General features: G+C 46.3%; 1 protein-coding gene across 7 annotated transcripts in view; it reads left to right on the top strand.

Moving 5' to 3' along the window:
• The window catches only part of CRADD (CARD and death domain containing adaptor protein), a 201,648-nt gene extending 179,672 nt beyond the window's left edge, over positions 1–21,976 (top strand). For all 7 annotated transcript variants that reach the window (XM_084796335.1, XM_084796338.1, XM_084796337.1 and 4 more), the window contains one exon: positions 21,194–21,976. In XM_084796335.1, the coding sequence (XP_084652461.1) occupies positions 21,194–21,495 (302 nt within the window). In that variant the 3' untranslated portion in view covers positions 21,496–21,976. The remainder of the gene's footprint in view (positions 1–21,193) is intronic.
• Positions 21,977–23,276: the final 1,300 nt, after the last annotated feature.

The raw sequence follows: 23,276 nt of genomic DNA, 5'->3' as shown, positions 1-23,276 counted from the left end.
TTCTTACTTTTTAAGAATTCTCCGCCACTGAATTCTTTGAGCCGAAGAATGTTGGCTCCTATTAATCTCTCTTCAGCTCTGGCTTTGTTTATTTAGAGCGTGAATCCACTGCTGTTCTGGGCTCTGCTCGTCTTTTTAGAAGTGAGGCCCTTTTCCTTGCGAAGGCTGTGGCTCCTGCAGAAGTGGCCATAATGACTGAGCTAAGAGTGCTGGCAGAGGCTGTGAGGAGCTCCCGGAGGGAGGTGAGGTAGGGTGCTCAGCAGGGAGTAGTTGGAAGGCAGAAGAGCTTTCAGAATAGACTTAGAGCTTAGAGCTCATCTTGGAAAAAAAAGCCCGCAGCAGGATCTGGGCAGTTGTCAAACACCAGAGTCTCCACAAGTGAGAGCAACTGCTGCCACAGCGAAACTGCCCAGCTGTGGAGGACTCTGTGACCCAAGCTGACATGGTAATGATATAGGTGCCATTTCCTCACCGAGTGGAAAGCCGCTTTCCACCACGGTCCAAAACCCTGGCTCCAGTCACGTGTGTGCTTAAGTTAAATTTGTGATACTCCACATCCTTGGAGTCCATGGTGGCATTCGCTCCTCCCCCCACCCCTCCCCTCCCCCCTAGCTCACCTCCATTTCACCTCCAGCCTGCAGTTAAAATACGCCCCCTGCTCTTGTTCAGTGTTGTAGCACACTCTCAAATGCTTCCAGTAATTGATTGTACAAAACATGAAACCAAAAGCAGATGGGACTTATGTAGATGACTTCCTGTTCTCCATCCCCACAATTTCCTAAGTTTGATAGTGCTTCAATTTTCTAACCATAAAAGCTGCTTCTGTGCTCTCTGGGACAGCCACACAGAGATGCTGCCAGGAAGCAGACTAAAAGACTATGACAAGGGCTTTTCTGTTTGGCTTCTCCCTCTCCCTCTTCCTCCCCCCCCCTCCCGCCCCCCTCCACTCTTCTCTTCTTCTTCTAGCACCTTTCGGCTGGCAGAGGAAATTTAAAATATTATTTTGCAGCCCATGTTTTCCAGAGCTTGCATTACTCATGGAACTAACCATGCTCCTCCATCCACAGTGGGGTTACAGCTTGCTAAAGCCTCTCTAACCCTGAAAAATACCCTGGGTCACAAATGAATTTTAACATGTGGACCCCTCCTGAACACCACAGCTTAGAGGAACAATTGAGAATCGGGTATCCCTGGGGTAGGGTACCATGCCTGGAAGCTAGCTAGTTGGCTGGGAGCTGCAACCTGCTGCCACTGCCCAGAATCTCAAGAGAAAAGCCATACCACAAATACCGGGAAGAGATGCAAATTCTAAACTTGCAGTACACTCTCTACTGACTAGGTCCCATTCTGCAGCATTATAAAGTGGAAAACTCAGAGGCCAGGGGCTGTCCGTGCGGCGTCAACACCAAAGATGACTTGGATGATATAATAGCCGAATCCAAGGTCTGGCCCCTGGCGAGTGGTCTTCCTAAAAGCAATCGCTCTAGAAATAGAATATTCCTTTACCAAAAGTGAGGGGCTGTTGGCGATGTCCACATCTTCTGTAGTCGGGGGACACAGGTGACCTATAGGGGGTAGAAGGTGTCATGGAACAAAGAGAAGTGTGCTGGAAAGGAGTTAGTGACTATTATAGGTGTCTCTGCGGACCCACTCATCTTTTGGTCACTCACTGGTCATGTGGTCTCTCCAAGCACATATTACCAGACATGTGTTCACAGGGGCTTAGCCTAAACCAGTCCTGAAAAAAATAAATGTCTGTCATTGGGATTGTGTGACTGACAGGAGCTGTTGCTCTCCAGGATTTTATAGCTGCAGCACGAGTTATGGAAATGTGTAAGAATCATCTTCTTCCTTCAGGCCAATCAGCATTCTTCCCCGGAGGATTCAGGTTAGCCATGTGGCAGGAATGTCTGCGCATCTTCACAATCTGAGAATTGCACTCAAACTAGTCTGAAATGACTTCCTGGTCATTTTTTCCCCCCTCTCTTGAGATTTGTCCACGATGTTTGTCTCATTAGCATCTTAGCAGACTGTCTGGAAGAGCCCAGACCTTCGGCCAGACAGCTGGATTTAAATCAGTCACAGGCACTTACTACTTGGTATTTGGGGCATGTTATCCTGCCTTTCCTCATACCGCCAGCTCCTTTTTGAGATGCCAGCGGTACCTGTCTTGTGGCAGTGGCTCTGAGAGCGCAAGTATTTCTTCGTCTCCCCGAATCCTTGTTTCCAAAGGATGCGAACAGGGAACACACTTTTGTCAGAGCTCTCTGGAACCAGAAGGGACTGTACTAGGAGCTCTTCCTAAGCCCGAAGCACAGCAGTTGTGTTATTATTAGTCACACAGTCACGAAGGAAATTACTTCATCTTGTTTCCCTTCCCTTATCTACCCAGTAGCTAGGAAGGAAAGTAGCACTGGCTAGCCTCGGACAAGGCCTGACAGTACTGGGTCATAAGGACCTGTTTCACCCAGCTCTTTCTCAACCCCTTTCCTGGTAACAGAAAGAGCCACAGTACCAAACAGACCCTTCAACGCCCAGGATGCCAGGGACCCCGACCACAGGCAGGCAGGCAGTACTATGTGCCCTCTGCTTCCTCCTTCTCCCTCTTTCTTAGTTTGGGGTTTTTCCATTCATACAAGCATGGGTCTTTAGACGTGAGCAGGCACAGCCGGAAGCAACCGTAGAACCCGACAAACGGCTATGGAACTCTTCCTTTTATGTTCTGCCTGCAAAGCGATGCCCGAGGAAAAGGCAAAACTGTCTTCAGGGCCTTCTGATGAACTTCCCGGCTCGTAGACACCTGCCTGCATGAGGAGGTTCAGCGGCATTCTTTGCACCAGGATCCCATCTGTCGCTCATGTTGTTAATTCAGACAGTCTTCTTACGCCAAGGCTGAGGCAACAGTCATTTTGTGGAAAGATCGCTTTAATAAGAAGCGAATAAAACTATCAATGCTAAATAAAATAGACCACTGTGAAACTTGGGTTAAATCCCGCAGGGAAGCGTATGTGCTATTAACTGCATTATGTAACGAGACCGCCTTTAATAGCTGGCATGATTCTTTTTGTTGTTCTAAGGGAAAAGTGGCCAAGGCTGAAGCCGGAGCACATGATATTATTTGAAAGTGCTGCAGCCTCTGGAAGCGCTCCTCAGAGAGATGGCCAGAACCAGGGGTTCACTGTGATCTATGGCTCTTCTAAATGTTTAATGCCTTTTACATTTTCAAAGTTATGCCCGCGGCTCCCAGAGGCCTCTGGGTGTGTTTCTGCTGCTTTGAAAGATGCTTTTCAAGTGGGGAATGTTTTAGAACTGGACGAAAGAGACGCTTCTGTAGCACTTGATTTTGAGCGATCCCTGTGGGTCCCACGGATGAGACTGTATGGCAAGGCGGACAGCCCTTTCCCAGCTGCCTGTGAGGACCCAGCAGAGGGGTCGCTAGAGAGAGAACTGTTCCAAAGTGGCAGCCCCTCCTGTGAGCCGCAGTCCTGTGCCAGAGGCTTCCTGCCCTCCAGGCACTCACCGTCAGGTGTGGCAGTTAAGCCAGGCCAAACCCCACTTCCTCAAATCAGAAACAGAAGGGCACGGGAGGTTTTGCAAGCACAATCCATAAAAGTAACTAGATGGAAATAATACACAGTGATGAAAATTGCAGTGGGGCTGAGAAAAAGCGCCACGGGAGAGTCTGGGAAGACGCTCTGACACAGTGAGGCAAGGTTGGGGTCAAGTGGGAAACGATGATGTCTGAGCGCTTTAAAGGAAAAAGTCAGTTTCTTTGAGGTATAATTGGAATGAAATAAGCTGTGTAAAATTTGATAGGCTATGCTGGATATGGTGGCACATACCCATGGTTCATCACAGAAAGGGCCAGAACTCAGAGCCAACCTCAGCTACAAGGCAGGCTGAGGCCAGCCAAGACTGTGCGAGGCCCTGCCTCAAAAAACAACAGTGGGCTTGACACGTTTTAACACAGGGATACACCATCTCCACAGTCAGGATGACGATATCATGAAAGTTTTCTCATGGCCCGTTTTAATTCCTTCTCATCACCCCAGACTTGGCAAGACAGGGCTCGGCTTTCTGTCATTATTCACGCATTTTGTTTCCTGCGTTCACACAAGTGGAGTCCTACCCCCCACCCCTGTCACTTTTCTGGCTTCTTTCATTTAGCATAATTCTTTTTAGACTCATTCAGGTTGAAGGATGTAATGTATTTCATTCATTTTATTAGACAGCAACATTCCACAGATAGACCATACATCGCTTACCCATCGGAATGTTGAGAAAATTGTAAATTATGGTGCAGCTATTATGGACGAAGCTGCTGAGAGCACCTTCGTGCATGTCATTGCGTGAGCAGAGGTTACTTTTCTCTGGTAAATACCTAGAAGTGCGGTTAGAGGAACGAAGGCTTGGAGAATATTTAGCTTATTAAGAAACTGTCAAGCGGGCTGGAGAGGTGGCTCAAAGGTTAAGAGCACTGACTGCTCTTCCAAAGGTCATGAGTTCAATTCCCAGCAACCACATGTTGGCTCACAACCATCTATAATGAGATCTGTATATATAATAAATAAGTAAACCTAAAAAAAAAAAAAAAGAAAAGAAAGAAAGAAACTGTCAGGCTGTTTTCAGAGTGATTTTCCCATTTGATGAGCCCCCAGTAAGAGTTCAGCTGCTCCATGGTATTGCCAACATTGTATATACTTCTCCTTAATTTCAACTTATTTTCCAGTGTATCATGAATACAACATGAAACCCACACAATTTGCCATCGTTAACTAAACACAGCCCATTGCCACAGATGTGAAGGACCGATTCATGTTATATAGCTGAGACTGCCCCTGACAATGTCATTCCACTTTCCATGGAAGGCAAGCACTACTCTACTTCTGTGTCTGTGACCATATTGGACCCTCATGCAAGCAGGACCTGAAAGCATTTTTCCTCTGTGCCTGGCAGCCATATTCATCTGACTTGAATGGTACTCAACCATGGTTTTAATTTGCGTTGTCCTAATGACTGATGCACAGTGCCTTTTTGTGTATCTATTCACCACTCCATATCTTCATTGGAAGTATCTGGTCTATACTTTTGTTATTTATTTATTTGTTTGTTTGTTTGTTTTTCGAGACAGGGTTTCTCTGTGTAGCCCTGGCTGCCCTGGACTCACTCTGTAGACCAGGCTGGCCTCGAACTCACAGCTATCCGCCTGCCTCTGCCTCCCTTGTCCACTTTTTAAATGTGATTGTTTTACATCGTATACTTAGGACATATGACTCAAATGGCTCAAGCAGGATCCCACCTGAAAGCCTCTTTCATGGTTCCAGAAAAATACTCTGCAAGCTGCCAAGGAAGGGAAATAATTGAACAGTCCTATCCAGCTCCATTGCCTTAGAACCACTACAATGAGCAGCATGGTGAGATGTGCATGTAGGTGCCGTAGTGGCCCTCCCACGTCTGTGGAAACCAACAGCTGTCTAATTGGAACTAAGGCCCACTCAGCAGGGAGAAGCAATTATGCCTGGTACTGGAAACATCCTGAAATTCTCAGAGACGGAAAGGTTGTACATCTCGGAAAAGAATCTGCTGCTGCCACCTCGCTAGACCAGCATACTTCCTACTGCATCCTAAATCATATCCTTTTACCCACAGCTGTACTTGATATAGGCATCAACAACTCATGGGGAGATCAGCGCCAACAGATACATCCCGTGTCACAGCTGATCGTAAGAGCCAGAACACCAGGAAGTCCGCTGTGAAGCAGTCTCTCCTAGAAATAGATGCGTAAATGAGACAGACATGAGATTTGGAAAAGGAAAATTCTACAGGATTCCACCCCCTAGACAAAGAACTACAGATGACTGCTGACTGCTGGGAGTGGAGTTAGCTTCTCCCAGGGATTAGCTCTCTTGTCCAGTGTAGAAACCATACACTTACAAACAACAAACACAGGCGCAGCAATACAAACAACAAACACAGGGTGCAGCAGATTCTGAACATGTAACAAATGTAACCAAAGAAAAGGAGGCTGTCAACTTGAGAGTGGGGAGATGTGGGAGGAGTTCAAGGGAATGTGGGAGAAAAAAGGGAGGAGGAAATGATGTAATTCTATTTCAATCCAAAAATTAAAAAATAGCTGGGTGGTTTTTTGTTGTTGTTGTTTTTTGTTTTTTGTTTTGTTTTTTTTTTTAACCTCAGCACTCTGGAGGCAGAGGCAGGCGGATCTCTGAGTCGAAGGCCAGCCTGGTCTATAGAGTGAGTCCTGGACAGTCAAGGCTACACAGAGAGACCCTGTCTAGAGAAACCAATAAACAAACAAACAAGACAACAAATAAAAATGGGACTGTTTTTCTATTAAGCTCTGAGAATTGTTAGTACAAGTTGCATATGAGTCTTTTGTAAGATGTGTATATGGAAAGAGATGCTTTACAGCTATTTCCTCCCAGCCTGTGGTTTGCCCTGTGCTGTTATGTTTCTCTGGTGCTTGGAATAGGCCCAGGCCCTGTGTGCTGGCGAGCACTCTGGCTGCATTTGGACTTCCTGCTGTGTCTTATTTTTCAAAGCACAGCATTCTAAACTTAGACCAATGTTTAGTTTATCAATCTCTTTTATGGATAGTGCTTTGATATCATTTCTGCGCAGTCCGCTTGTCTTAGGAATATGGTTCTGTTGCTGTGACAGAACACCATGACCAAGGCAAGTTGGAAAGGAAAGCATTTAATTAGGGGCTGGTGGTTTCATGACCATCATAGCGGGGAGCATGGCAGCGGGCACACAGGCACAGTGCTGGAGCAGCAGCTGGGACGCAACAGGCTCACAAGCACAAGGGGGATGGGGAGGAGGGAGATGGAAAAGGAAGAAGAGGGAAAGAGAGAGCCCCAGGTAGGAATGGCGGAATGGTGTGGACTTTTGGAATCTCAAAGCCCATCTCCAGCGACATATTTCCTCCAACAAGGCCACACCTCCTAGTCCTTCCTAAGCAGTTCCACCAGCTGGGACCAAGTATCCAAATACACGAGCCTATGAGGGGCATTCTCACCCAAACCGCTGCACTAGCCAGGCTGAGTTTACTATTTATTTATTTATTTATTTATTTATTCGGTCTAGGTTTTCCCTTAGTGAGTTGGAGTTCTCACCTATGTGTGTGTGGCTGTGGACAGTCAATTAGTTGAACCTCGTTTGTTGAAAACACCATTCCTTCTCCTATGACTTGTATTTGTACTTCTGTGTGGATATACCATTGATTAGTGCCTATCTTTTTTTTGAGAATATCTGCTTTTCAATTCTATAGCTTTAGCTCATAAAGGCTTGAAAGTAGGTAAAGAAATTTGTCCAACTTTGTTTTCTTTCAAAAATATGTTTTGGCTATTTGGTTCTTCACATTCCCTTTTCTGTTTTAAAATCAGCTTGTTCAGTTTCTATTTATAAGATATGCCAAGGTTTTGATTGGGAGCAGTTTGGTTTTCAGGAAGATGTGTCTATGGTAAGGAAACACAGTTTTATTTCAACAACTGGCCTTTGAGACTAATCAAACATTTGAAACATTTCCATACTGTTGCTCCCAAGTTTATTGAAAAACCATGTATGCAAAATGATGTTATTTGAGTCCAAAGGCTCAAGATTCTAGACCTTATTTCCTATATTTCAGCCTTTTTTCATGTCATCCCAGAGACAAAGTAAAGACAACTCAGGCCCCAATCCCTAGGACAAGACCACCGTGTTTAATCAGTGCTTCCTTGGGTGAGAAGGGGTTTTTGAAGTTACTTTGTGTTATGGAGCCGGGATTGAATGGAGGGCCCGTGTGTGCTGCGTGCAAACTGTACCACTGAGCCCAGAGCGCCGCGACGTGTTCTCTTCCTATGGCTACTCCAGGAGCCAGACACTGCACTGATGCCTTGTAGGAGTCCCCCACTCAAGCACAAGGTGGCCAGCACTCAGGTGACATCAGGAGCTGACAGGCAAGGCCACATACCCGGGATTTTATGGAACTTCCTACCGAGTCCTCAGTGTATTTGAGCAACACAAGCCAAATTCCTTCCACTCTTCCGAAGTGCAGCCTCCCGTAGATGGTCTCTTTTATATGCGTTCAGGGTCAGGTCCTTCATGGGCTCCCTAAAGGATTCCTTTCAACACTTACTTAATTGAGCACTCACCCTATGCCGGGAAGCATTTCAGTAGGAGGCTCTTCCTCTCCTGGGCCCTAGGGCTCCTGCTCCAATGGGGGTGAGGGGAGCAGTGTCTCCGATTTGCCATAGAAAAGCATCTCTGTGGCACCTCCCTCTCTCTCCCAAGTTTGCTGTCTGGAGTAGGGCCTGGCTGCTTCTGCTTCGGAGAGTTCCACAGGGCTTCTCTGAGGAGATGGTTTTAGCTAACGACTGAGGAATTAGGAGGACTGAAGATGCAGTGCAGCAGTGCTAAGCAGACCTCTGCCCGCTGTCAGTTACAAGGAAACAAAGTCAATTTCATGGGTCCTAAGCCACAGTTAAAATAAAACAAGGCGACCCTTGGGAAGGGGACTCCATTAAACCTTTCTCTCAGCTGCTCATAGAAACGCATGGGCCTCTAATACATCCATATCATTCGAAAGAAATTCTTGGTCAAAAACATAGGAGAGCCGGGCGTGGTGGCGCACGCCTTTAATCCCAGCACTTGGGAGGCAGAGGCAGGCGGATCGCTGTGAGTTCGAGGCCAGCCTGGTCTACAAAGCGAGTCCAGGACAGCCAAGGCTACACAGAGAAACCCTGTCTCGGAAAAACAAAAACAAAAACAAAAACATAGGAGAGGTCAGGAGAGATTCACCCCTTCTCTTCATGGATGTTCCGTGAAGCTCTCTGCAGCTGTTGCATGCACAGCTGCCTGCTGGGACAGGCCACAGCTCCACGGCCACTTGAGCTCTGTCGTCCGCTAATGGCTGGAGTAAGCAAGTGACTTTAGTTGTTTTATTTCCACTTCACTGTGTTGCGTGGGTTTGGCCAGACAGTGGCATTCAAGCCTGTGATGCTCAGGACATGCCCTAAGCAGTGTCCTAACCAGCTCGATTTGCCTGGTAGTCTATCATTAGTGCCTCAAACAGGCCCCGCTCTGCAGTCGGCCTCCAGGAGAGTGTGCTGGGCTGATGCATCCTATCCTTGCATTGCATGTTAAATGAGCTATGCCTCGACTAGTGATTTAAAAGATCACGGAAGTAATTTTACTCACAAAATTGAGATCCTGCAAAGCCTGGAAAAGTGTAAGCTTATCAAGAAGCGCAGAATTCCACAGCCAACTGGGGTTCTCCAGTGTGCTTGGTCCCTGCTGCCTGGCATGTCCCGCACTTCATCAGGCCGGTTATACACTGCATGAGATTTGAGGGCTGCAGCTACTGAACCCATTGCAACTGCCCCGGAAGTAGTTTCCTTAAAAACAGAACAAAGACCCCTAAACTCTAAAAATATCTCAGTAGGAGCTGCTATTGACCAGACACCGTGTAGGGTCTGAGCTGTGAGTGAGCGGGACATGGCCCAGTTGGCGTTTTGGCTAACTGCAGCACCTGCCACACGCCTCTGCCCCAGGTGATGTGTGCCGTGGCCTTTAGGCTGTGCTCACTGCCCTCTGTCCACTGGTTTGGGAGCAGCAGGCTCTTGGGGCCACTGTGGACGCTCTGGCTCTTCAGGGTACCTGATTCCAAACCCAGGCATTAACGGAACTGAGATGGCTCTCAAGTCCTCATACGCATAAAAGAAAATGTATCTTTTAAGAAAACCTGAACCCAGCCAGGTGTGGTGGCGCACCCCTTTAATCCCAGCACTCAGAAGGCAGAGGCAGGGGGATCACTGTGAGTTTAAGGCCAGCCCTGTGTACAAAGTGAGTCCAGGACAGCCAGGACTACACAGAGAAACCCTGTCTTGAAAAACGAAACCAAACAACAACAACAACCCAACCCAAACCTGAACCCTTCCCTTTTGGGGCTGCATTTAAGCCAGGTTGAGAATATCCAATACCTCCATGGTTGTCTGTTTAAACAAAACCTCAGGATAGTCTGTTACATTTATCCCTAAACAAGGTAAATCTTGCTACTATCATTTCATCACAACATCACTGTCCCTTCCTGCTTTAAGAAGGTAGCACATTAGAAGGCCTACCTTGCGAGATGGGGTAGGCCACTGCCTAAAACCCAGCAACCAGGAGGCCGAGGCAGGGAGATCCCGATGGATGGCCTGTGCTGTGTAGTAAGGCCTTGTCTCAGAAAAAACAAAAGAGGCGGGGACAGGCTTCTGTCTCTCTGTCTCTGTCTGTCTCTCTCTCTCTGTCTCTGTCTGTCTGTCTGTCTGTCTGTCTGTCTGTCTGTCTGTCTGTCTGTCTCTCTCTCTCTCTCTCTCTCTCTCTCTCTCTCTCTCTCTCTGTCTCTGTCTCTCTGTCTCTCTCTCTCTCTCTCTCTGTCTCTCTCTCTCTCTCTCTCTCTCTGGCTGTCTCTCTCTCTCTCTGGCTTGCTGGAATAAGACTACGTCACACCTGTGAGGAGCTGGCACTATGCCTGGCCTTCATACCCCACCCACTACAGTCTTCTTCCAAGTGACCCAGCCCAGCTGAGCTCCATCAACGAAATGGGCTTTGATGCCTGAAGTTGATGGTGTTCTCAGTTTTGCCCGTGGTCCTTCCCTTCCTTTAGGAGGCTGCAGACTAATAGGGAAAGTGTCAAATCCATAGGAGTTGTTCCATAAAATAGAGTGATGTGGTTTCTCAAGCCAGCTCTCTCATCGCGGCTGCCTGAAAATCAGCAACAGAGATATTACCCAGGGCTAGCTCGTTTTCTTTAGATCGCATATCAGTCAACAAGTTGACATATTTCATTCTGAATGTTAAAATAAGGCTAAAGAAAAACATTAAACTTTTTTTTTTAATTTGGCGAGTAGTCATTAATGCAAAAGTGATACAATTTCTCTAATTTGAAAAAGAGGAAAACTCAGATCCCTATGTCCAAACGACATAACTTCCACATTCAGGAATCTTTAGTGTCTTCTGTAGCTTTCCTAAGAAGGAGCAGTGCGGACGTCATGAGCAGCTGAGGTAGTGCACTCACTGCCTGCAGACCAGCCAGCAGTGCGGATAGCAGCATTAGAGTGTCTGTCGGTCACCCCTGCACTCCAGGGACACGACAGGTCCTTAGTCTCTCAGCAGATGCACTCTGTCTTTAAGTCTCAAATGTAGTTTTAAGGAACATGTTTCTACAAACCAAGCAATTCTGCCACTGGGGCCGTGACTTAGAAATATTAGAGGCAGGGTCACATTGGCTCCCTTAGGGGTGTAGGATTTTTGTCTTTATGATCCCCTCTTTCCTAAAATAGTATAAAAATAAGTTTTTGATAGTTAATATAAAGCTGAACATAGTGCTGTTATTTATTGAAATATTTCACTCACCTAATGTTCACTTTCTCCTCCGATTATGAAGATAAAAAACTATTTTTTCCTGGTCTCCCAAAAGAATTATCAGCCTCCAGTGCTGTCCTGTTGTGGCAAGTGTTACAATGGCTCTTATTAGAGGTCACCATTCTTACTTTTACATTTATTTGATTTTTACCTCAGAACTGTAGTGTGCATGTTTTTATAAGAAGAAAAACCAACTCCTTATGGCAAAGAGCACCCAGGAAGCAGCTGCACATTTGATAGGGGTGAGATAGGTTGTCAGATCTAGAGCAGTAATTTTTCTGAACAGGAGTTTGGTTTTGTTTTGTTTTGTTTGGTGGGTTTTGGTTTTTGGTTTGGTTTTGGTTTTGTTTAAATTGGAAAAAAAAAAAAACCTACCCAGAAATGCATATCCCTTGCATACCCAGTTCAATCTGCCTACCTGGCCCAAAGCATCTGTAGTTCTTGCCAAATCTGCAAGCACAAACAGCAGACTCAGCACTTTCCTGGGTACTACTTCCAGCAGCTTGTGGTGATCGGGACCTGACAGTGTCTGCTTTTCACTCTTCTCCCTTCTCTGGAGTGATAGGAAAACCTGCTTATTTTTTCCAGCACCCAGGAGTCTCAAGGCTGAGTGATAGAAGGCCAACCGTTATTTCTCATTCATTTCATTTCTCATGACTTTACCATAACAATTCTGCATGTGCATTTAGAGGAACCCACACTACATTGAAAAGTGAGAGGACAAAGGAAACCTCACAAAGTATCATCATCCTTAAGAGAATGTCATTCTAAGCATGGAAGGATGGGCGGATGGAGAGAAGGGGGGATGCGCTCACAGAAGGACAGTTAGGGGCTGTATTACAGACTGTAAGAGCTATACTTATAAACTATAGGTGCTGTAGTTACAGACTATAGAAGATGTAGTTACAGACTATAGGAGCTGTAGTAACAGATTATAAGATCTGTACTTATAAACTATAGGAGCTGTGATTATAGACTACAGGAGATGTAGTTACAGACTATAGGAGATGTAGTTACAGGCTGTAAGATCTGTACTTATAAACTATAGGAGCTGTGATTATAGACTACAGGAGATGTAGTTGTAGACTATAGGAGATGTAGTTACAGACTATAAGATCTGTACTTATAGACTATAGGTGCTGTAGTTACAGACTACAGGAGATGTAGTTATACTATAGGAGATGTAGTTACAGGCTATAGGATGTGTACTTATAAACTATAGGCGCTGTAGTTACAGACTACAGGAGATGTAGCTATAGACTATATGAACTATAGTTACAGCCTATAGGAGCTGTAGTTACAGCATTTGGGAGATGTAGTTGCAGACTACAGGAGCTGTTGTTATAGACTATAGGAGATGGTTTAGGAAAGTAAAATTATGTGATACATGCTATTTTAAAGTTTAAAAATCAATATTAATTTTTATAAACGTACCCAGTAACCAAAAGCAGCTAGAGGTGGGGGAAGAGGTTTGCTTGGCTTAATCTTCCACAGCACTGTTCACTAGCAAGGAAGTCAGGGCAGGAACCTGGAGACAGGAGCTGACGCAGAGGCCAAGGGTGGGTGCTGTTTACTGGCTTGCTCCTCATGGCGTGCTCAGCCTGCTTTCTTGTGGTACCCAGGACCACCTGCCAGGACTGGTACCACACACAGTGAGCTGGATTCTCCTTTCTCAGGGAACATCCTTCCTAATTAAGAAGATGCCCCACAGGCTTGCCTACAGCCAGCTCTTATGGAGGCATTTTCGGATTGAGGTCCCATCCACTCAGATGACTTTAGCTTGCATCAAGTTGATATAAAACATGTCAGTACACCCAGACTCCCCTCCCCCCAAAAAAGAAAGAAAATAATACGAATGAGAAAGCATTCAGAACTTTGAATAAACAATTTTTTTCATATTAAGAAATTCTATTTATTTCTCCTTATAAAGTTAAGAGGGGTGAAGACCTTTCTGCATGGGCTTGGCAGTTTTCTAGTTGTTTCTGAGGTGGAATGAGTGTTGCTGCTCACTTCTGTCTCTCTCTGGAGTACTTGGCAGGCCTCCCCCAGCCCTAGCTAAGCACATGAATGCAGGGTGCTCAGTAGCACTGTAGAGTAGAGAGCAGAGCTGAAAGAGTGTTGTAACAGAGGTAGGGCATCCTTTTGCCTTCACTCCTTTATCCTGAAACGTCTAGAAAGGGATCGCCGTATGCGGAGCATTGCTCTGGGTACCTAGGCGCAGCACTGGGCAAGTGGACAGAGCTCCCTGCTAGCGAGGGAGTTGGCTGTGTCGGGGACACTAAGCAGGGCCAGGGAGGGGAAAGCAGCGGCCCATCGAGAGTGGCTAAGAGGTGGACAAGGAGAACACAGAGCAAGTGGGGACTGAATCTGAAAGCTGTTGCAGGTAGTATGACTTGATGAGAAGTCACACTTGACCAGGGAAGTGTCCCACAGGAAGGGGACAGCTGTGGTAAAGCTGTGGTCTGAGGGCAGAATTCAAGGAAGAAAAAAAAAAAAAAAAGACAAGCAGAGCCGGGCGGTGGTGGCGCATGCCTTTAATCCCAGCACTCGGGAGGCAGAGGCAGGTGAATCGCTGTGAGTTCGAGGAAGGATAAAAATGACAAACAACTGGGGCTGGAGCTGGGGCAGGTCCCTGTGAGGCTGTGGAGGACATGGCTTCACAAGAACTTCTAAAATGTTCTCTACAGTCTTGAAAAAGAAATCGTACCAAGTAGTCACCTCACTGTTTTTTGTTTGTTTGTTTGTTTGTTTGTTTGTTTCCCTTTAGAAGGTATGTGGTCCTTACAAAACAGAAATAATTATACAAAGCTCACTCTCAAAAGCCTGCAAGGCACCCTTCTATTTTAGCAGACATGCAAAGGGATGCAGGGCTAAATGATTAGCGGTTCGTTTAACGAGAACTTAAAAATCACAAGGTCTGCAGAGGGGAAAAAAAAAGTCTTGGTTGCCATCTCGTTTTATCTTTTACAAACGAGCAACCTGGGGAATGCTAAGTGACTTAGCAAGCTACCTGGTTAACTGGTGGCGGGCCCCACTTTAGGGACTGCCCGGCCTGCTCATCCCAGGCCCAGATCGCGTCTGCCCCACCTCCTGCCCAGTTAATTTAGTGAAAACTCAATTATTGATGGCAGTCTTTTTGACTTTCCCGGACTTTGATGGTCAAATCAAGTAAGTGGAATGTGTTGGTGATTTTGGAGCATGACCTTCGTCTTTGGCATATAATGTGAGGCCATCATCCTGGAAATTGGTTTCAGGGTGATCAAATAGCTGACCCTTCCGCTTCTCCAGGAGCATAGGGTGTCCTTTGTGGTTGCCTGTCAGAATAAAGGTTTCTAATTGGTTTGCTTTTCAAGGTACTATTTTTTTTTTCCTCTTCCAGAAGTCAATTCTTCAGCCAAAAGGATGTTTCTACAATTGTTTGCACTCAAGGATCAGAGTTCACACAGGTCCTTGGAAGTGACCACTAGGCTAGCCTGCCAGCAGAAACACCCTCAACCCAGCCCACCCATTGTGGGTAGCATCCCACCTGGTCATTGCTAGGGGCACCATGGATGGTTGCTTAGTGGTGTGGGTCTTGGTGTCTGTGCTCTTCTTCCCTTTTTCCTCCTTCTTCCTTTTCTCCCCCTCTTTCTTCCTCCCTTCTGCTGTACCTACTCTGTTCTGTTCTCCGTGCTCATCAGCTTATGCATCCTGTGCTGTATTCCATTAGCTGATGGGAGGAGCTTTTTTGTTACTCACTTCTGTTCCCGTTCCCCTCCCCCTCACAGAGAACTATTTGGTCTGGTACATATTCTTTGGTTTATTTATAAGTGGTGGGTTTTTTAAAAAATTGGTTGTTGTTTTATAAGTGGTATTTGGACATTATTTTTAATTTGCCTCCGTCTAGATATCCCTTTGGTGCTATGTTAGTTCACAGCATCCTTGCTGGTGTTCCTAGGTACACTTCCTGTTCATCTTCCCAATGGTGAGCTGTTAGGTCACTTCCATCTCCTACCTCCAGCTGTGTCACTTACGGGATTTATAAATATGTGCATGACTCTTGTGAATACGTTTGAGGATATATAGTGGACGGATGTGCGTGCATTCTATATATAAGAGTATATGTGTGTCTTCTATGTGGGATGGCTGAGTTACAGATGTGTGTTTATTGGGACAGATGATGAAACTTAGCATACAGAGAGCTTTCTACATCACCCTATGAGTGGGTTTTAGGATTCTTCTTGATACTTAGAGCTGAATCCAGTATTCCAAAGTATATCCCGTTCCCCAGCACTGCCGGCTTGCAATCTAGACAAAACCTGCTGTTGCCCCAGTTTCTCCACACGTAAAACGATTTATCATTGTTGTTTCTATTCTTGCTTCTTTAAATTCTGCCTTTTAGCACCTTCTCATGTGCTTGCTTTTCTGAGTCCTCTAATTTGAATCACCTTTCTGGTGGAGGCTCCTGTTTCTCCTGGTGGTTTTTAGGAGCACCTTGTACAGTGGAGTGTACCTGTACCTGCCTGGAACCATCACTTAGGCCCTCTTGTTTCCATTCTTTTTTTTTTTTTTTTTTTTTAGTTTTTCGTGACAGGGTTTCTCTGTGTAGCCCTGGCTGTCCTGGACTCGCTTTGTAGACCAGGCTGGCCTCAAACTCACAGGCATCCACCTGCCTCTGCCTCCCAAGTGCTGGGATTAAAAGCATGTGCCACCACGCCCAGCTCTTGTTTCCATTCATATTTAAAGTTTCCTGGCCAAAGAAAATGTTTATTGAAATAATTATTATATTTTATCAAGTCAAGAAATATGCTTAAATTCTGAATTTTTACATATATATTTTAAATTATAGATGGGCATCTTCATCAAATGCAATTTTCATGCTTTTAAGATGACTTTTCTCTTTATCTCACTGATGTGTTGAAATTATTAAAAGAGTCTATGATACTGAAAATTATCTGCACACCTTGACTAGGTTAGACTTTTTCAAAACATATTATTTTAAAGCAGTAGCAATGGCTCATAGCCACAGTGAGTTGGGGTGCTGGTATATCATCAGACTCTCCAGAAATGTGTGTCTTTTTTTTTAGGTTGTCATCATAAAGTACTTATATCTATTCATAGCATCTCCTACCATAGCACAAAATAGCTGAAATTAAAATAGGAAGACGTTAAGGTTTAAAAGGCTCCCTGTTGCTTTAGATTCCTGGCCGCAGATCCGCTGACTCTTCTAGCATTTGCTCCAAGGCAGCCATGCCTCTCCTTCAAGCCGTGGGTCATCAGCCCTGACTTTTCTTCTGATCCCTGTAGTCCATCTTGGGTTTCGTTCAAGGTGGCCCCACGTTGGAGAAGGCAGGGTGGAAAGGGCAGGCTGGCCACACATAACCTGCTTCATTCCGAAAACCTCTATCTTACCAGGACTAATTTGTTGGGAAGCAAATTATACTGCCAGCAAAGATGGTGAGTTGGGAATTTGACTCGGAGAAACTTTTTCTCCTTAATGTGATGATTTTTGTATTTTCTTGAGACAGGGTCTCATGTAGCCCAGGCTGGCCTCAAAAAAACACAAAAAACAAAAAACAAACAAACAAAAACAAAAACAAAACCAATGTGTGTAGCCTGGGATGACTTTGTACTTCTGAGTCTCCTGCCTCTGTTTTCCAATTGCTGAGGTTATAGGCGTGTGCTACCACACCCAATCCATCAGGTTCTCCTTTGTCCCTAGTCAGGGCTAAACATAGTAGCGGGGACGTGGGGGGGGGGGGGGGGAGGGGCACAGGGGCAGGGAGTAGAAGTAGAAGACATGTCTCTGTGTGTAGAGAGCATGGGTGGCAGCCGCCATCTTATATAAAACTTAGAAATTGATGTGTGATTCTAAACCAACGAGCATTATAAAGATTATTTTAGCCTAGAGCCTGGGAAAGCTTCTGAGAGGTGTGACGGAAGAGGACACAGCTTTGGAAGGAGGGGGGGACCCTCATGAGACCATGGACGTGGAGAGGTGCAGGGCTGAGGCGGTAAAGAAGAGAGCGTTGTGGGAGGGGCTTGCTTCATCCGGGCTCTGGTGTGGTAGGTGGGTTTCCATGTCTATGTTGCTCCTTTTGAAACCGGTGAGTTTTAGCTTCGCTGAAGATGAGCTTCTAAAAGTACACGAAAGATGTAGGATCTATATCGAGGTTAGACCATTTTACCTGCGGAAACAGAACCGAATTCTCATTTGCTGTCTTAGGCACTGGAACGGGCATTCTTCAGCGGAGTCTGGTGGTTCGTAACCAAGGGTGAGCACATCATCTCAGGACAGATGACCTTGTGTGCTGTGGTGGGGCGAGGTCTGTTCCTAGCAATTGGGAAGGCACAGGGCGAGGCGGCTGCTGCAGTTCTGGGCAGGCCTGATGCAGCGTGCTGCTGGAGTGCCAGGTGCACCTGTGGGCAGGTCTGGGCTTCTAGCCTGTGGGTCCCACTGGTGCAGTTTTGCTGCGTGTGTACTGTCCACAGTACTCGCTGAATCTTCTTTTTATATTTACTTTGTATTTTTATTTGACCTTGTCAGTTTTGCTTCTATTTTACCATTCTGTATTTGCTTTTGAAATTGACTCGTCTTTTTAAATTGACTCGTCTTTTTAAATTTAAAGTAAGGATTTAAATGAACCTGCATTAATTCTTGAAATCTGGGGTTCGAACTTCCACATATACTTTCCCCACCATATCAAAATAGATGTGTTTCCTGACATACAAAACATCTGTATGAAAAAAGGGGGGGTGCTGGAGAGATGGCTCAGTGGTTAAGAGCACTGTCTGATCTTCCAAAGGACCTGGGTTCAATTCCCAGCACCCACATGGCAGCTCACAACTGTCTGTAACTACAGTTCAAGGCACCTGACACCTACATACCAATGCACATGAAATAAAACTAAATAAAAATTATTAAAAAAAAAAACCAAACATCTGTACGAGTGTGACCCAAGGCCATCCTGCACACTACACAAAGGCCAGCTGGTCACAGTGGATTAATTTATGGCTTTGCCTGATCTAATGCATTCTATCCTCAGCAGTTGATACTAAATCTTAGCGCGCGCTCGCTCTCTCTCTCTCTCTCTCTCTCTCTGTAACTTTGTATTGAGCAGGCATCACAAGCTTAAAAGGCTATAGTCACTGATGGTCCTTCCCTAGCATCCGCTCAACCGAAGGGAAAAACAGTCAAAAGCAAAAATAAGCCGCAACCCCAAATCACCAGCAGCATATAAAGTAACAGACAGAGAGTGTCTGTCATTCGCTGAGTGTCAGGCAGGAAAAGGACTCCAGAGACCCCTTCCCATTAAATGCCAGCCCCACTCCTCCCTTCTGGCCCCAGCTGCCAGCTGCCTCCTGCCTCTGTGTGTGTGACTGCCTTGGCTACTTCTGTGAATGGGACCACACAGTGTTTGTCCTGTGTGGCTACGTTCACTCAGCACAATGCGCATGCTGTAACATGTCAGAATTTCATTTCTTTTGACGGCTGAGTAATATCTTACACAAAAGGCTAGATAACCAAGTTGGTAACAGAACTCTCCAAAGCAACATTACCACCCACAAAATAGGAGCATGGTCTATAAACTTGCAAATATGCAAGAGCAATAAAATTGTTTATATAACATAAAACGATGTTTATAATTCAAAAGCATAATGTTAAATAATATGTAATTGGTCCTTTAAATATAAAGATGTTGTTCTAATGAGGCAATAGGCAGTCTTGACCTGCAAGAACTCAGAGACTGTGAAGTCACCTTGTGATGGAACTGGCTAGTTGTCACAAATCAAAATGACAGACACAGGAACAGTTGAAAAGCAGTCACAACACACCAGAAAGGGCACTGGTGAGTGCTAGAGGCACCGTCCTGTTGCCTTCACTCATGGGTAAGCATGGGATGTAGACCATCACTGCAGAAACGTAAATATTAGACACCACACAAAAGTGACAAAAGCAACAAAAATCAAGCAGTGTGAGGGGCAGGAGAGGAGGAGGCGCAGCAAGGGGGTTATAGTTTGTTTCCCTAGCCCCGGAAGTAGTGTTTATCTTTTTCTTTGTTTATCGTTGTGTTAAGTATTTAACTGCAGGTTGCAAGGACATTTGGATCTTCTCCTCCTCCTCCTCCTTCTCTTTCTTCTCCTTCTTGCTATCTTCAAACAAAACTAAAAGCAATTGGTAGATGAAAGCTCTTCTCCTGCTACTCTGAATGTCACTGAGATCCAGCTTCCTTCCAGCACAGTATATAAGGGGGGGGGTGGTTTCCAGGTGAGACAGTAGATGATTTGATTTTTCTTTATACTTTTTATGGGTTTTTGAATTATTTTAATGAGCTCAAGTTATAAAATCACTCATATTTTTATGAAAAACAGTAAAGTCATTGCTGTTGATTTATTGAACAGCAGTAGCATCTTCGTTATTCAAATTGCCTCATAGTCCTCTTTTAATTGCAGAACTGACAAATACTGAAAGGGTTCATGTAACTGCCGTAGAGTATTGGCACTTGACTGTCCAGGATTCAGAGACAAGGGCTGTGGGACCCACTGCTCTTTCAGCAGGATCGTTCGTCTTTCGTTCAATTGGAAAATGAAGCAGGGGCTGGTGACAGTGAAGTACACGAGCTACAGTGTGATGCACCTGGGCAACAAGTGTCACACAGTTGCCATGGCACCGACCGTCTGAACCTAACCTGCAGCCAGTGCTGTCCCCTTGGCTGCTTGGAGCCCTTCCCAGCCTCTACCCTCTGCTGCTGCACCGCCCACTCCTTCACTTCCTCCGCCTTTGCACTCCGTAGATCCCTTAAGAGAGGCTGGACCACACTCTTTGCCCAGTTTTCTCTTGTTCAGGGCTTAGCTTTTGCCTCTTTGCTCACACCAGGTTAGACGCCCCTTCTGTAGAGCCAGTAGTGGAACTTCTGTGGGTGTGCAGTGCACACCTGCAGCGGCTCACAGTCACACTACACAGGAGGCAGACTCAGGCAGATTGGAATCTTGTTTGGGGAGAGCAAAGTCAGGCTCATCCCAGAACACACTCTGCGGTTCTCTGGTGGGCGTGGCTGGGATGATGAGACCTCTGGCGGCCTCTGCTCTCCTCTGCCATCACCTCTTGCCTCTATGGCTTGTTATTTACCTGGGGTGGGTGGGTGGAGGTCTGGGCTCCTGCTTCTGTACATTTTCTCGGCGATGTTTTTTTCCCAGACAGGGTTTCTCTGTATAGCTTTGGCTGTACTGAAACTCTCTCTGTAGACCAGGCTGGCCTCGAACTCAGATCTGCCTGCTTCTGTCTCCTGAGTGCTGGGATTAAAGGTGTGCGCCACCACCTCCAGGCTGGTTGATGTTTTATATTGAGGCCACAAGGAGAGAGGGGCTGTTGGTTTGGCCCTGACCCCCACCCCCACCCTCAGCCCGTCCTTCAAGGAAAACTGCACACTGCTAGCCCTCAGGCTGGAACGGGAGGGGTGTGGGCTTTCAGCCAGGGCTGCTGATTTGGCTTCTGACAAAAGAGACAGGAATTAAAAAAAAAAAGATCTTGAGAGGAAACAGTGTGTCCACAGGCATGACATGATACATGATTGTCCGTATACAAAAGGAGGAGGAAATCAGTGACCTTTCATGGATTTCTCTGCTCAGCACCTTTCTTAGATCTTCTACGGTGAACACGTTTAGAGATGCTAAACAGCACGGTTCGGCCCACTGCACCACACAGCGCAAGAAGACCAGGAATAGTCGCTTCTCTCTCTCCCGCTTCTCAAGTCCTCCCCCTAACTGGAGGTGCTCACCTCATTTACCTTCCTGCCCTTTTCCTCCTCAGGTGACTGGACAGCTGGAATCCCCTCCCACATCCTCAACAGCTCCCCGTCAGATCGGCAGATTAACCAGCTGGCCCAGAAGCTAGGCCCGGAGTGGGAGCCCGTGGTGCTGTCTCTGGGGCTGTCCCAGACCGACATCTACCGCTGCAAGGCCAACCATCCGCACAACGTGCAGTCCCAGGTGGTGGAGGCCTTCGTCCGCTGGCGCCAGCGCTATGGGAAACAGGCCACCTTCCTGAGCTTACACAAGGGCCTCCAGGCTGTGGAGGCGGACCCCTCCCTCCTGGAGCACATGCTGGAGTGACCGGCATCCCTCAACTTGCCGAGGCAAGGGTTCCCAACTCACACAGGCTGAGGCCTTTACTCAGCAGGTGGCTTTGTTTTGGGTTAGTGGGTTTTCTCTTCTCTTCTCTTCTCTTCTCTTCTCTTCTCTTCTCTTCTCTTCTCTTCTTTTTTCTTTTCTGTGATCCTTAGCTGAAAGGAAAACACCTGGATTCTACTCAAGATCTTGCAGTAGATTACCCACTCTGGCTCAACAATCCACTGGCTTTAATGCTTGAAGATCACAGTGTTGTAACTGGAGGTTTTGAACTGTGCAGTTGCCTTCTTCCAGAGGTCCAGGAAAAACAAACCAACCAACAACAAAAAAACCAAACAAACCAAAAACTACCACAGTGATGCAGGTGCCCTACATACAAAGCACCCACTCTTACGTTGCCTGGAAACTGGACCTAGCTCTTTATAATGATGGTGATGATAATAAAAGAGTGAATTATGGTTTAGAATGTGCCTCTTTCATGAGAACGTATTGTATTTCTGACACACACACACACACACACACACACACACACACACACTGTTCTTCTGTTGCATAGACTGAGGGTATAAAACTATGGGAGCAGAGCAAGGTCTACAAGGTGAACTAGTGGGGATAAACAGCTCAGGCAGGATGTATGGATTAAGCTCCCTGCAGAGCCCAGGAAGAGAACTACAGCCTTCATCTTAACAGACTGCAGGAGAAATGAGTCCACTTTTTAAAGGCCCTGGATCAGAGACGAAAGGACGCAGTGTTTCCCTTGAGGCCTGAATGGCTGAAGGTGTTTCTTTCCTGTGTGTGTGTGGGGGGGGGGGGCAGGGAGGGAGGTTTCCTGGCTTCTCCAGCCTTTCATTGACAGCACACAATGTTAGCCAGACAGGTGTACATGTTTGTAATCCCAACTCCTAAGAGACAGAAGCTGGGTGATTACGTCAAGACCATCCTGGGCTATGCATGAGTTCCGGGTCAGCTCCAGCGATTAGCAAGACCCTGTCTCAAAGCAAATAAGCAAAAAGTCACCGTGCAGGGTTTGAGAAATGCTTTTTTTTCAGGGGCTTGTTAATTCCTGCGTTCTCATCTGGGCCTCTCAGCAATCCTGTGAGCCACATATGCCTCCTTTAGAGGTGGCAGGACCTAAGCCAGAATGTGGGTTGCCTGTGGATGAGTGGATCAGAGGTGGCAGGATGCTTTCAGAGAAGGACACAGAAGGCTGCGGGTCCAGTTCAGTGGGTAGGGTGCCGGCCTTGCACCATCAAAACCCTGAGTTCCATCTGAGCAGCTCATAAACTGGGCGTGATGGGGGCAGGCCCGTGATCTCAGCACTACAGAAGCTGGAGGCAGGAGGACCAGAAGTTCATTGGCATTCTTATCTGAATAATGAATTAAAGCCCAGCACAAGCAACATGAAACCCTGTCCTAAAAGGAAAACGAACAAACACCCTCTGCGTGCGTGTCCTTCATCCTTCATAATGACAGCACGGTCCAGTTTTTAATTCTATGGAATTTCCAAGGAAATAAACGTATATCACTTGCCTCCCTCCACCCTGTGAAGAGGCAGCAGTTAACAAGAAGGAGATGCTCAGAAAGGTGGCAGTTGTGTGTTGATGGCCTTTCAGACGTCTGGTACCCTCTGGCCCTTTATGAAAAAGACCAACTGTCCCACTGTCCCCCAGTTCATCCATTCAACGGATGCCATCCCCGAAGCACTGTGTACCAGTCACACCCACCCTCATCTTCCTTCCTGTGGTCCAGCAATACTTCCTTATTTT

This window comes from Acomys minous (genome assembly GCF_964271855.1).
Source record: "Acomys minous genome assembly, chromosome: 9".
In the NCBI taxonomy this organism is placed as follows: Eukaryota; Metazoa; Chordata; class Mammalia; order Rodentia; family Muridae; genus Acomys; species Acomys minous.
The sequence above is the reverse complement of the archived record's forward strand: the minus strand, read 5'-3'. Positions and strand labels throughout refer to the sequence as shown.